This window comes from Kryptolebias marmoratus, linkage group LG4 (genome assembly GCF_001649575.2).
Source record: "Kryptolebias marmoratus isolate JLee-2015 linkage group LG4, ASM164957v2, whole genome shotgun sequence".
Taxonomy (NCBI): Eukaryota; Metazoa; Chordata; class Actinopteri; order Cyprinodontiformes; family Rivulidae; genus Kryptolebias; species Kryptolebias marmoratus.
Genome location: NC_051433.1, coordinates 11966125 through 11978342, shown reverse-complemented (window position 1 = coordinate 11978342; position 12218 = coordinate 11966125). Strand labels below are relative to the sequence as shown.

The window sequence follows — 12218 nt, the reverse complement described above, 5'->3', positions numbered from 1 at the left end:
AGGAACAACATCAGACATCTCAGTCCAGAAATGTGCAGTTCTAGGCACAGCCAAGATACTGCGCAGAACCCTCAAGCTCCCAGGCCTCTGGTAGAGGACCCGAGCTCAGAGGATGAAACAAAGACCACCCGCGGAGGGTGAGAAGGGAATTTTTTTTATATATATATATATATATATAAAACTGCCAGTTCTGGTTCACTGGTTTCTTCTTTGTACCTGAAACCCAATCATGAAGTAGTGTTTTAGGTTTTTAGTTTCTTTAGTTGCAGTTTTAAAGATGGTGTTTCCTACTGCTGCTCATGAATCTGCCTTTGGAGCAACTGATAGCAGAATGTTGTTGACAAGGAGACCATGTGACGGGCAGAAAGCAACCAGCAATAACCCAGAGTCAGTCCTTTGTTGCACACCATCAGGGCTGTCTGGGCGCTAAACTAATTCCTGCAGGAGAGTCGCATGATTTGTCTTCAAATCTCCTGATCTTTGTGGTCTTTGAAACATGCACAACTTGAAAATGTGGCTTCATTAACAGGCTTATTATCTTCACAACTGACTGGCAGCTGGGTTAAAGCACAAACTCAAAAGCTGACTTGGAAAACTGACATTTTGACAGAGTTCTTCAAAAATTCAGCCTTGAAACTATAAAGACTGGTTGAGAAAGTATCATATGATTCTTTGCACAAATATTCTGTGTGAAAAATGTTGTTGAGAAGCTCAGGTTGAATGCATCTAAAACTTGTTCATTCTTAATTCTATCTGCTACAGAAGAAACTTGATTGGTTGGCTAACCTGACCAACAGATGCCTCCTTCATTAAAAAAAAAAAGAAAAAGTCAGGTGTCATTTTTTGGCTAAGAGGCTTCTGTTTCATCATCCCGTTGTGCAGTTGGCTGTACAACCACACCTGGTTTAGTAATGCGACAGTATTGCAAAAAGGGAATTTTGAACTATAATCTTAGAAGAGTTATACCATGAATAAACAGCAAACATAACCATGAAACATGCAGCTGTGCAGCTCAAACAACTTGTGTTTTCAAAATGTATCTAAAAATAGCTCTACTTAAGAATGAAATGAGACTAGAATTTTAACCCAGCAAGCGTTATTTGTACGATTATTGAATTATTTAGTTTTTGTTTTTTGATTTTAAATGTGTGTTGTTTCAAATTAATTGTTTGGAACATTTTAATTTTGTACGTGGACCCCAGGAGGAATAGTCTCTGCATTTAGTAGAGACTAATGGGGATCTTTATATAAACAAACAAATAAACAAACAAAACTGTTAGCCATCTGGCTAACTGCTAACAGCTAACAGCTGTTAGGAAGCTACAAGTAAAGCTTCAGCTCACATTAGGTTCCTGCTTTGAAAATCGTGTAACTCTTCAGTTTTTATTTGCCATTTTCGCAATTTTAAATATGTTTAAGAAAGAAGGAGATAATCAAAACAAATTCAAACTAAATTTTAGGACTCACTGATGATAAATCATTAGTACATTATCGGCTTGTCTCTGTCTCAGCTTTCAGAAAGTCATTGCCAAAGCTGTGCTAAACCTGTACTAATAAATTTACATAACTCGTTTAATAAATATTACATGACTATTTAATTTGAACATCACAATTTGAGACACAGGGAGCTTTATAATCGACAGCTTTTGTCCAAGCAATCAGAACATCATCAGAGCTGAGCTAACCACATGTTAAAATCATAAAATCTGTTCAATAAATGTATTAAAACTATTCAGAATCCTTAAAACAAAACAAAGCAATTTTACAGCATGAACAACTATAAACTAAATATGTGCACTTGCAGACATTTAATACAAACAGAACAGCGAGAAGCTTTTCAAAGGATCCTATTAAAAAAGTGATTGAGTTTTCAGACTCAAAAAGTAATTCAGTCTGAAAATGCCAACACTGGTTCATCCAGCTGCTGAATTTGAACCTTGCATTCCAGTGTTGCTGTTCTTTACGACCTACTATACATCATCTGACCAGCTGTGACTACACACCTGTCACAAGCAGCCATAAATCCTCGTCTGGCCGCTTCGTGCCATGGATTGTGCTGCAGACTGATTTATGAATATAGCCGAGCCACGTTTATATGTTATCTTTTAGTGTGATGTGAGAGAGGCATAATTGGAATTTGTTGCCTGCCATACGACGCACGCTGAAAAGAGTGGGAAATTGGTAATTCTTCAAGACGAACGGCAATGACAGCAATCTTCAGCGCTCAGCTTTGGTTACGTAATCAAATGGTTGGGAGCCTAACGTGGAGCTCCAACATGTAGCGAGTTCCTCAAACGTGTTCCGGCCAAATCCGAAGCGACGTCAGATATTTGCCACTGCTGGTGGGGAAGGCGTCTGCTGGTGGCAGTCTTATACTGTTAGGCACTGCTGTGCCAGCGGTCAGAGACAATCTTATTTTATGGTGACTCAAATCTGATTTGAGCCAGGAGACAGACAAAGCAGCTTCCACAGAATGTAAACAGAGGGGTGGGGTGGGGGGGGACGCTTCAAATTGGGCCCCGAGTCTCCCGGAGAATAATTAATGTGACATTTCTTTGACATTTAGTCAGAGGTTTGGCAGAGGAGCCTGAAGAAGGGAGGAAGGAAGGAAAGATATGAGCCGGTGAGGGAGAAGAAAGACGGGGCCGAGAGAACATGGGCTCTGTCTCTGAACATCTTGACAAATACCGTGTCTTCTACACACCTCCTTTTGTTAGCGTTGTACAGACACGAAAGTACAGGAACTAAGCAGAGGTGCAATTACACACAAACACACACACACACACACACACAGAAACATAAATAGACTGATGTTCAATACCCACTTCTTCAGCGATGGTAAAACTTTACTTTTGTTGCTTGGTAACCACGAGTTTTTTATGCTCATCTCCAACGTTCGCCATCTGTTTATGGGCTGTTGCGTTCCCGTCTCTGAACCGGGATAATTGATGAGCTAACACTGAGTCTGCGGTTGAAGCCGGACCACTCAACAAGCCCACATTTGCCTATTAAAAATACCTAAGACAATACATCAACCCCCATCAATGCTTTTAGTAGCTTGGTCTGTGGTTTCATGTTGCCCTTTTAAGCTAATTAGGAATTGATAAACTCTGTTCCTTGCGAGGTGGAGGTTGCCCTGTTTTTTTATGGCCTCGTCTGTAGAGCAGCGTAATATCAATGCCAAACTGAAACACGATGTGAATCAAGGTTATTACTAAATGTGACTTGATGGCCTAATGAGCAGAAGACATATTCATCACCGGGGAATAGATATGAGGTAAACCATATGCACAAGCAGTCACCATTATTCAGTGTAAAGGCATGTTTTTGTGGAAAGGTTATGAATCATCAGTACCTCACCTGTTGTAGATACAGGGTGTTTTGCAAGTAAATTACATTTAGGACTTTTTAAAGACCTTTTAAAGAGCATTTGGGATTCAAATTTAAAGCACACAGTAAAAGAATAAAAAAAAAATTATTGTAAAACTTCTTCCTAAGGAACAAATTTGATTGACTTTCATTTGAATTCAAATCCAATCCAAATCCTTCACTACGACAAACCAGATTCAGTTTCAGATCAACTGGATTATTTCACGAGAAAGGCTGAACGTCCATGAATAAATTCCTTCTGACGGGGCTGCTGAGTGATGGGACTTGTAGTTTGCTTTTTGTTGTTGGTGTTTTTTTTTACAGTGTAACAACATCTGAAATCCTCAGACAGAACTACAACACAGAGTGACTGAATTAGGGTTGATGGAAGAGGCAATGAATGAACAAACTAAATGCATTTTAAAACCTAAAAGGAAAAATCTGAGCTCATTTAGTCTAAAAATTAGATTATTAAAACTTAGACTTTTTAAGCCCCCGCACAATCTCTAAAGTATCACAGCAACACCGCCATCACTTTCACACCTCGTGGTTGTTCTTATGGAGACGTGACGGTAGTTCTGTCTAAAGTGCCCCATGCTGCACTGGAAGTGCTAAAGCCAGCTGCTGCTGCTGCTTGCAAACAACCTAATTCGATATAGTCGGTGTAATGTGAAACTGACGGGGATGTCAAAACTCTTCAGCTGCTGCTCAGATAAACCCCAGCGACATATTTCGGATTGAAGTCGTTTTAAGATGGCAGAAATCCACTTTGCAGGAACTAGCCATTAGCTCATCAGCCCGGTCCTTATTTAACTCCACTTCTTCCAAACTGAGGCTGATCAAAGCACTATCTGCAGCAGGTGAGATATTAATTGTTCATATCTTTCGCACAAAACCCTGCCTCAGGAGATCTAAACTTTTCCTTTAAGTGCCCCAAAGTGCTTTTCTTTTCTCTCTCTCTCTCTCTCTCTGCCGTTTTGATGACCAGATGAAATCAGGCTGAGAGAACAGAGAAAGTAATGTACAGCCAACTCAAAGTGGTCTTCTCCCTTTTTGCAGGCTACAGTGCTTCCTTGAGCTGTAACGCGATAAACATCGATTTTGCATCTCTTTGATTCCAGCGAAGAAGACATTTCCCCTCACAAACGCACGCCTCCCGTTTCCCCCCTTTTGTTGTTGTTGTTGTTTTTGCGGGAGGGAGCTGACGGTTCTCACAAACCCTCACTGCGAAGCTTTGGGCTGGACGCATCGCAGGCGGGTTCATTTCCAGTTCCTGGACGAGCTGCCAGCCAAAAACGAGGCCCGGCCACTCCCCTTAAAACAGAGCTGGAAGTGATGTCTTTGATAGCCTCTAACTATCCAACCTTGAAGAGTGTGATCAAAGGTTGTTTTTCATGTCTAACACTGCTGTGGTCTCACAGGTGTGGCTCTCAGAGCAGCCAAACGTATCTTTTACCCCGACTACGGGTGAGTACAGCTGATAGGAGTCATCAGATGTGGCTTTCAAAGATAAGGACATAATGTGCAGCAGGGCAAGGCGCGCAATTACTCAACGCATGGCTGTCACACAAGGCTGGGGCTCAGTCGACCCTGTACGGTGCTTAATATGAACTCTAATTTAACCCTGAAGTCAAACAGCCGCTAACTCTTTGCATTTCTCGCTAATGAGAAAATGCCTCTCTCTCACATGCGCTGCCACGTCTGAACAACCCGAAGCTCTCAATTATTCCCGACTTCTCTTCGTGCGCACAAAGACGCGTTAGAAATCAATATCCCGGCCTCCTGCAGAAAAATCACAGATTCACTGGGCTCGCTGTGATTCACCCGTGAGGCTGTCAAACAAAAACAACTGATGGGACGGGGGAGTAATAATAACAATAATAATACTTCAACGGCATCTATTCTGCTTAGAGAGAAAGGTCGCCTAAGTTGTATTTAAAGGATTTATTGGTGAGTTGAGTGCGTGTGTTTGTACAGATCCATACATGTGCGCGTGTCAAAGCCTGCTTTTGTTTGTGGAACCGTGACGCAGTAGAGTCAGGACAGATAGAGCTGTGTTTTAAAAGCAGGCTGATGAGCTGTCAAAGCACCAGGATAATAAAGGCTTTACCGGAGACGCAGATAATGACTTTGATGTTATTGTCTGATGAGGTTGTTAATTAGGATGACTAATAGCGTTTAAGATGTGTTCCTGTAGAAATACTACCATAAGGAAGGGCAGGAGAAGAACTTCCGACTGTCTGGGACTCAAAAAAGCAACTTCCAGACGTGTCAAAATGCATTTCGTGTAACAAGAAAATGCTGTGAAAAGACACGAACGCGTTCGGGGGTGGGAAAACTTTTGTTTCTCTCCGTATAAGAACCACCATCTTCACCTCCTCCCATTACTAAAAGGCTGTGATTCTCTGACAGGCATTTCTCCAGCAGGTCTCTGAGCGAAGATGTAATACTTAGCAACATGAAACGAGTCTAGCAGGAGGNGGGGGGGGGGGGGGGGGGGGACTGCGCTGCTGACTGTATTTATGCTGCATTACTTTCACATCTTAGGTCAGACATTCGCAAGCTCCACAGTCTAAATTCGGAGCTCAAAATGTTACACAACAGAACCGGTCTTCGTAAGACAGGCTGCGCAAAAATATCTGTAAGATTAGCTGAGCTTCAGTGGAAGGCACTCAGTTGAAATATGTCACCTACTACCACACCAAATTGTAGCTCGATATCTGTAAAACTGACTCAGTTATAGCCATTTTTGTGTTGGCTAATGTTGATTAGCTGTAGCGACCACCGTAAATGGGGTAGACTTCAAATGTTAATCAGTTGTAGATGTTCATCCAATGACTACTTTCTGAGAAATTCATCATAATCTGCCCAGTGGTCCATAAGATATTTTGCTAACAGACCAACAGCGTTCATTCCATGCATTGATGCCAAGGTTTTAAGCAAAAATGTGCAAGATAAGAAGTGCTCAGATTATGTGTTGGGGGTGATTCTCATCTAACACCACATCAAATTTGACCTTAGTATCTGTAAAATTGACTAAATTACAGCTATGTTTGTGTTTGTAGCTGGCTCTGACAGTCACCTTGAATTTGACTGACTCCAAAAGTGAATCAGTTGTCGATGTACATCCAACTGTTACTTTCTGAAAGTGTCATTAAAAGCCATTGTGTCATTCATGAGATATTTTGCTAACAGACAGCCAGGCTTGACTCTAATAGATAATGCCAAATTTGTAAACCAAGATCTCATGCCATCAATTAGCACTTACATGATAAGTTGGTGATCGGTCTGGGCAACTACCTCACCCAATCACAGCTAAATATCTGTAAAACCGACATGACTTTGCTGTGGTGGCCATCTTGAATCGGATCGATTGCACGCTCATTTAGGCCAAGCCCAGCATCCGGTACCAATTACCTTGGCTGCGACAGAAGAGCTCGGCTTCTCCAGGAGGTCCCAGAGTTTCTTCCGCTTCTCCGCGCAGCAGGTGTTGTCGAACTCCTCGCCCTCCCTGTCCTTCAGATTGTCGGCCTCCCGCTTCAGCTCCTCGTTCATCTGCTCCTTCTTCTGGTGGTACCTGGCCTGGCAGCAGGACTCCAGGTAGATCTCGTCGATGCCCCAGTAGTCCAGCTCCTGGCTGAAGGACAGGGCGCACATCTCCTCCATCATGTGCAGCTTGCCCGTGCGGTAGAAGTTGAGGATGGACGTGAACGCGCCCGGGTGCCGGTCGAAGAAGTACTCGTTCTCCTCGAGGCTGTAGTCGTCGCAGACCTCCATCAGGGACTCGTGGGAGTTGCAGTCTCTCAGCTTGCCCAGGCGCGTTCGGGGGAGCCTCTCCAACGTCCGCCACAGGACCTCGTGCGGGAGCCCCCCGACGTTCAGACGGACCCTGCGGTAACACGACTTGCTGCGGATGATGTCCACCGGTTCCGGCGGCAGCGAGGTCGTGGACCGGGATCCGGCTTTGTTTAACTCCACCGACTTTTCCATGACGACTTTGAGTTGAGGAAGCATAAACATCTGGAACTAAAGATTACAGCAGATCTCTTCTTTCAGATTGGTACCTAAAGGAATAAAAAAAAGACAAAAAAATAATCTTAGTTCTCCACAACACATCATGTGATTCTGAGCTCTGATAATGATGACACCTTGAGATTTCTAACTTGCATCAAATTCCCTTTTTTGAGTTAAAAAGACTTTTTTTATGCTTTCAGACATTTAAATGGAGCCCTTTGAGAAGGCAGAATGACTCGGTGACTGAAGCACTCTGAACCTGGTAGTTTTCATCCCTTTTCGGCTTAATTTCCTGTGCCAGCTCCCGATTAGATTATTAGGTTGAGCAAAGCAAAAAAAAAGAAAGAAAGATCCAAGAGATTAGATTTAAAAGAAATCTCTTGAAAGTGTTTACAGGAAAGGAAATAAGAGGCAACTTCATATTTTATGTAGAGCTATTTAGCTACGTTTTTTCTATACATCTACCGAAAATTCTGTGTATCCTGAATCAGCTACAAAGGTTTTGTTAACAGGAAGTACAGAGATGACTCATCCCCTGTTTTCAGTGCAAGAAACACAATCCTGTCCTCTTTAGTTGGCCTTAATCTCAAACAAAATGTGTCCCAAAGCACAACTTTATGACCAAAGCAGACATGAGAGGCACGAACACAAACTATTTGTCCTTTAATTAGAATAAATAAACAAAATGGGTGGCTTTAAATGATAAGAATTTAAAAAATAGCAAGATATCTGGAGAACTGACTGAGTTATAGCCATTTTTGTGTTTGCTAAGGACAATTTGCTGTGATGGCCATCTTGAATTAGGTTAACTTCAAAGCCTAATCAGTTGCAGACGTACATCCAGTGATTACTTCTTAAAAGTTTCATTAAAATCCATCCAGTGATTAAGGAGATATTTTGCTAACAGACAAACAGCATTGACTCCAGAAGTTAAAGCTAAAGTTTAAACATAATGAGCAGCACTTGGGGGTCATGCTGTGAAGGACTCTCGGCTACCACCACAGCAGATTGCAGCTCTGTATCTGTAAAAGTGACTGAACTATAGGCATTGTTTTGCTTTTTAAAGTCAGTCAGCTGTGGCAGCCATCTTGAATTTGGTCAGCCACAAAACCTTATCAGCTGAGGATGTAATTTCAGTGGTCGTTTCCTGAAAGTCTCATTAAAAGGCATCCAGGGATATTTTGCTAACAGACAGAGAGAGCTGACTCTGAATGGGCAATGGCAACATTTTAAACAAAGATCTTGCACATCCTCTTAAAGCTCAGAATATGAGGTGGGGATCAGTCTCGGCTACTAGCACGTTCAATTTTAGGTCAATATCTGTCAAACTGACTGAGCTGCAGCCATTTTCAGCTTGCACCTCGAACGAGGCTGACTACTAAACTTAATCACTTGTAGACGTCCGTGCAGCGATCGGCGTCTGAGAGTTTCATTAAAATCCAACCACTGGTTCACGAGGCAGACACACAGAAACACGGTCCCCCTCGATGGCGATGAGAATTCAAAGAGTTGCCTTTCATTTCCCATCGTTAATGTCTGGAAGCCGAACTGGAGTCAAAGTATTCTGCTGAGCCCGGTGATAAACATGTCCAAACATGGGGTTCCTGAGTGACTCACACCCCAAATAATCCAGCCTGCAGACTTTGTTTCACTCCCGGGTTTAAAACAGGAGGAAACATCTCCAAGCTTGCTTATTATTTTTTTTGTTTGTTTTTTGTTGTTTTGTTTCCCCACAACACACACACCTAAGAAGAAGACTCAAGCTAAAAGGCTGCCTTGAATATTACAGGAGCAAAAATCTGCAAGAGAATTCATCCTGCGTGGACGGAAAGAGCCTGGGTGGAGATATTCCTGGTCTGAAAGCTTGGTTTTGAATGTTGCAGTGTGGTTTTTTATTATTATTTCTTTGCCTGCTCTGTGCTCAATAGTGACGCCCATGCAGAGCTGGGAGCTGTGGGTGGGACGCGGGCTGAGCGCTGTCCAGCCCGGTGGTGCTGAAAACACCAGGATGAGCCGCTTTCCGTTCTCCTGCGGGAGGGAGGGAGGCTGGCAGCAAAACATCTTGTCCGTGTGTGTTTTGAAACCTTTTTTTATGATGGCAGACGTGGCAGCAGCTGCACACACACACTTTGATATGAGAGAGAGGAGGAGGAGGAGGGAGGGGGTGGAGGAGGGGGGCCTGTTGATGTGATCAAAGTTTTTGCTCCAACACAAATAGATCCCTCTCTGTTACAAACAGCATTTTTTCTGATATAGGGATGCGAATCTGGGATGTGTCAGGCTGTGGGGAGAAAAGGGAGAGGAATAAATAATCTGAAACATCCTCCCTCCCCGATGAAGCAGCAAAGCAAACATCCCTCCCTCGTGTGCAAACACTGCAGCTCAGCCACATGCAAGGTGGTGGGGTGGGGAAAATCACCTGAAAGTGCACGTCTTGTAAGCATTAAGTAGGATTTCTCTACACTGGTGCAGCTTTCATGGGCTCGAGCTATCCCTACAGCTGGTCCAGAGATGGCCACGAGCAGCCAAAATGAAAATGAAGACTGAAAGAAATACCGTGGTGGGATGTTGTCATCCTGCTCTGGAGCGATCAGTCCGCAGCCAGAAATGGAGATGAAGCAAGCTTTAAAAAAAGAAGAGGAAAGGAGGAAAAGAAAAAAAGGTAAAAAAAAATTAAAAAGAAAAAAAAGAACCCAAGAGGCGTCGATGCTGCCAGGGTTTAACCCATCTCCTCCTCCTCTGCCTCCGACATGGCAGAGCGCCTCGGTGCGGATCTTCTGCCCGACTCGGAGCCCGTCCGCCGCGGCTCCCCGCCCCGCATGTCGCCCGCTTTTCGTCCCGGAGATCAACAAGTCCTGTCCGGACGGAAGGAGCCGTGCTTCCAGTCAGCTGGCTGAGGAGGCGCCGCGGCTCCGGGAAGGAGGATCCATGGCAGCTCCGAGCTCCCCTCCACATCTGCTTAACTCTTTCTGCGCCGCCTCCGCCTCCGCCTCCGCCTCTGTTTGTGTTTCTGCTGCTGCTGCTCCGGTCCTGCAGGTGGTTTAAAGGTGCTCCTCACAAACTGTGAAACCAAACCAAAAACAAAAGTTATCCTGCATTATATCACACCGTGCAGTTTGGAAAAGTTTAACCTCGTACGTTTACAGATATATCAGTGCGCAATAATGAAATGCAGGTATGCACTCAATGTAAACAAAGCACTTTTCTCTTCCTGCTTTACTCAACAAATCTAGGCGTAGGTTGACCTATTTTCAGTCACTTCAGCTGTTTCTGTAGGTAAACAAACACATGTGGCCGCCGTTCTCAAGAAATTAAGGACATGTTAACCATCGATATGGGAACAAATGTGCAGATTTTTGCTCCTTACTTTTTTAATGAATATTTTAACATCTTGAATAAACAACTGGCCAACAAACACCCTCCACCCCCCGGCAATTACCCCTAATAAAAAAGAAATTTAAAAAAAGAAAGAAAAGATGTATAAATACACACATCTACGTATATGCCCTTTGTGTTCTTAGGCTTACACAGTGAAAATTCTTTTTTGTTGCTGTTATTACATCTTGTCAACGGGGGGCGCTGCTGCGGCTGTGTTGAAGAGACTCGCAGAAGAAGAACGAGGCCAGCGGCGTCGTAGATGTTGAGAGGAAGGGAAGCGAGCCTCACCCCGAACATCTTCACATGACATTTAAATGTGGCTGAAATCAACAAAAAAGTGCCTCAGACATGACATTAGATCCCAGATCTGTGGGAAATTAGTTTCATCCAAGAGAAATGACCTAAATCAGTTGGTGTTCTGCAGAATTAGGGAACTATTGGATGAAAAAATGCTGGAATATTTTTATCTATTAACTTATAAATGTCACACCAGGAAAAGTTTGGGATTTGTAGATGAAACTAATTCTGTGCAGACTCAATATATCAACCTAAAAAAGAGCTATTAGAACAATAAATAAAACCCCTTCTTATAATGTGCATTTAAAACAAATATGGAAGTTATTTATCATGTCGTGAGCAAACAACTTTCCTGGTTTCGTTCATTTTTCTAAAAGAAAATGAGGCAATTATTTTTCCTCTTCTCTTAATCGGAGAACAATATAAATTAGGAGGCTTGTTTGTAGTTGATAGATGTATTTCAGTATATGTCAAGATCAGTATTTGATTCAAAAAACAAGCTGAAAGTTTAAATTCTTAGTATGACACGGACTAACGTGCAGATTGTGCTTTTTAAAGCTGAAATTGTTGCCTGTTATTTAATTTTTTTGTCCTATCTTCTGAACTTCCTGTTGGGTTTTATTCCATCAGCTGTTTTTGTTGTTACAGCATCTGTAAAAAAACCCAAATAAACTCTAGACTCATATCAGCACTTCTAATTGTTTGTTTAGGCTCCATTTCTTAACTTACCGAAGAAAAGGGTTGAGATTTTTTTCATTTTGATGAAGAAAATCACAGATTAGAGCAGAAAAAAGGCCTGGCTTTATAATTCAGACCAACAGCTACAGAAACAGACATACGCAGTAAAACGTGTACCATTACAAATTACTGTTTGTTCGAGTAAACATTGTGTTGGTTTTAGGAAGACAGGAAGACGGCTTGAAGACTCGGACCTCCAGATTATTAAAATTAAAACATGTTAGAAGTTCGAAGGAGATGGAGGAAGATGGAGTTCAGCGATTTCTGCATCCATATCAGACGGTAAATGGTTTTTAGTCCAAATGTTGATTTCATTTGTTTTGTGAAAGATGTTTAGCGACCGTAGCTCATTGTTGGGGGATTTATAATAAGGTCAGCTCATTATTAGGGATCAACAATGTAAATACTCAAATAATATGATA

The 12218-nt window shown here is 42.6% G+C and overlaps 1 protein-coding gene across 1 annotated transcript in view; it reads right to left on the bottom strand.

The window, feature by feature from the left end:
• kcnb1 (potassium voltage-gated channel, Shab-related subfamily, member 1) overlaps positions 1-10426 on the bottom strand; it is a 35807-nt gene extending 25381 nt beyond the window's left edge. The window contains exons 1-2 of the mRNA XM_017408409.3: positions 9940-10426; positions 6787-7433 (exon numbers count right to left, since the gene is read on the bottom strand). Coding sequence (XP_017263898.1) covers positions 6787-7389 — 603 coding nt within the window. The 5' untranslated portion in view covers positions 7390-7433; positions 9940-10426. The remainder of the gene's footprint in view (positions 1-6786; positions 7434-9939) is intronic.
• Between the last annotated feature and the right edge of the window lie 1792 nt (positions 10427-12218).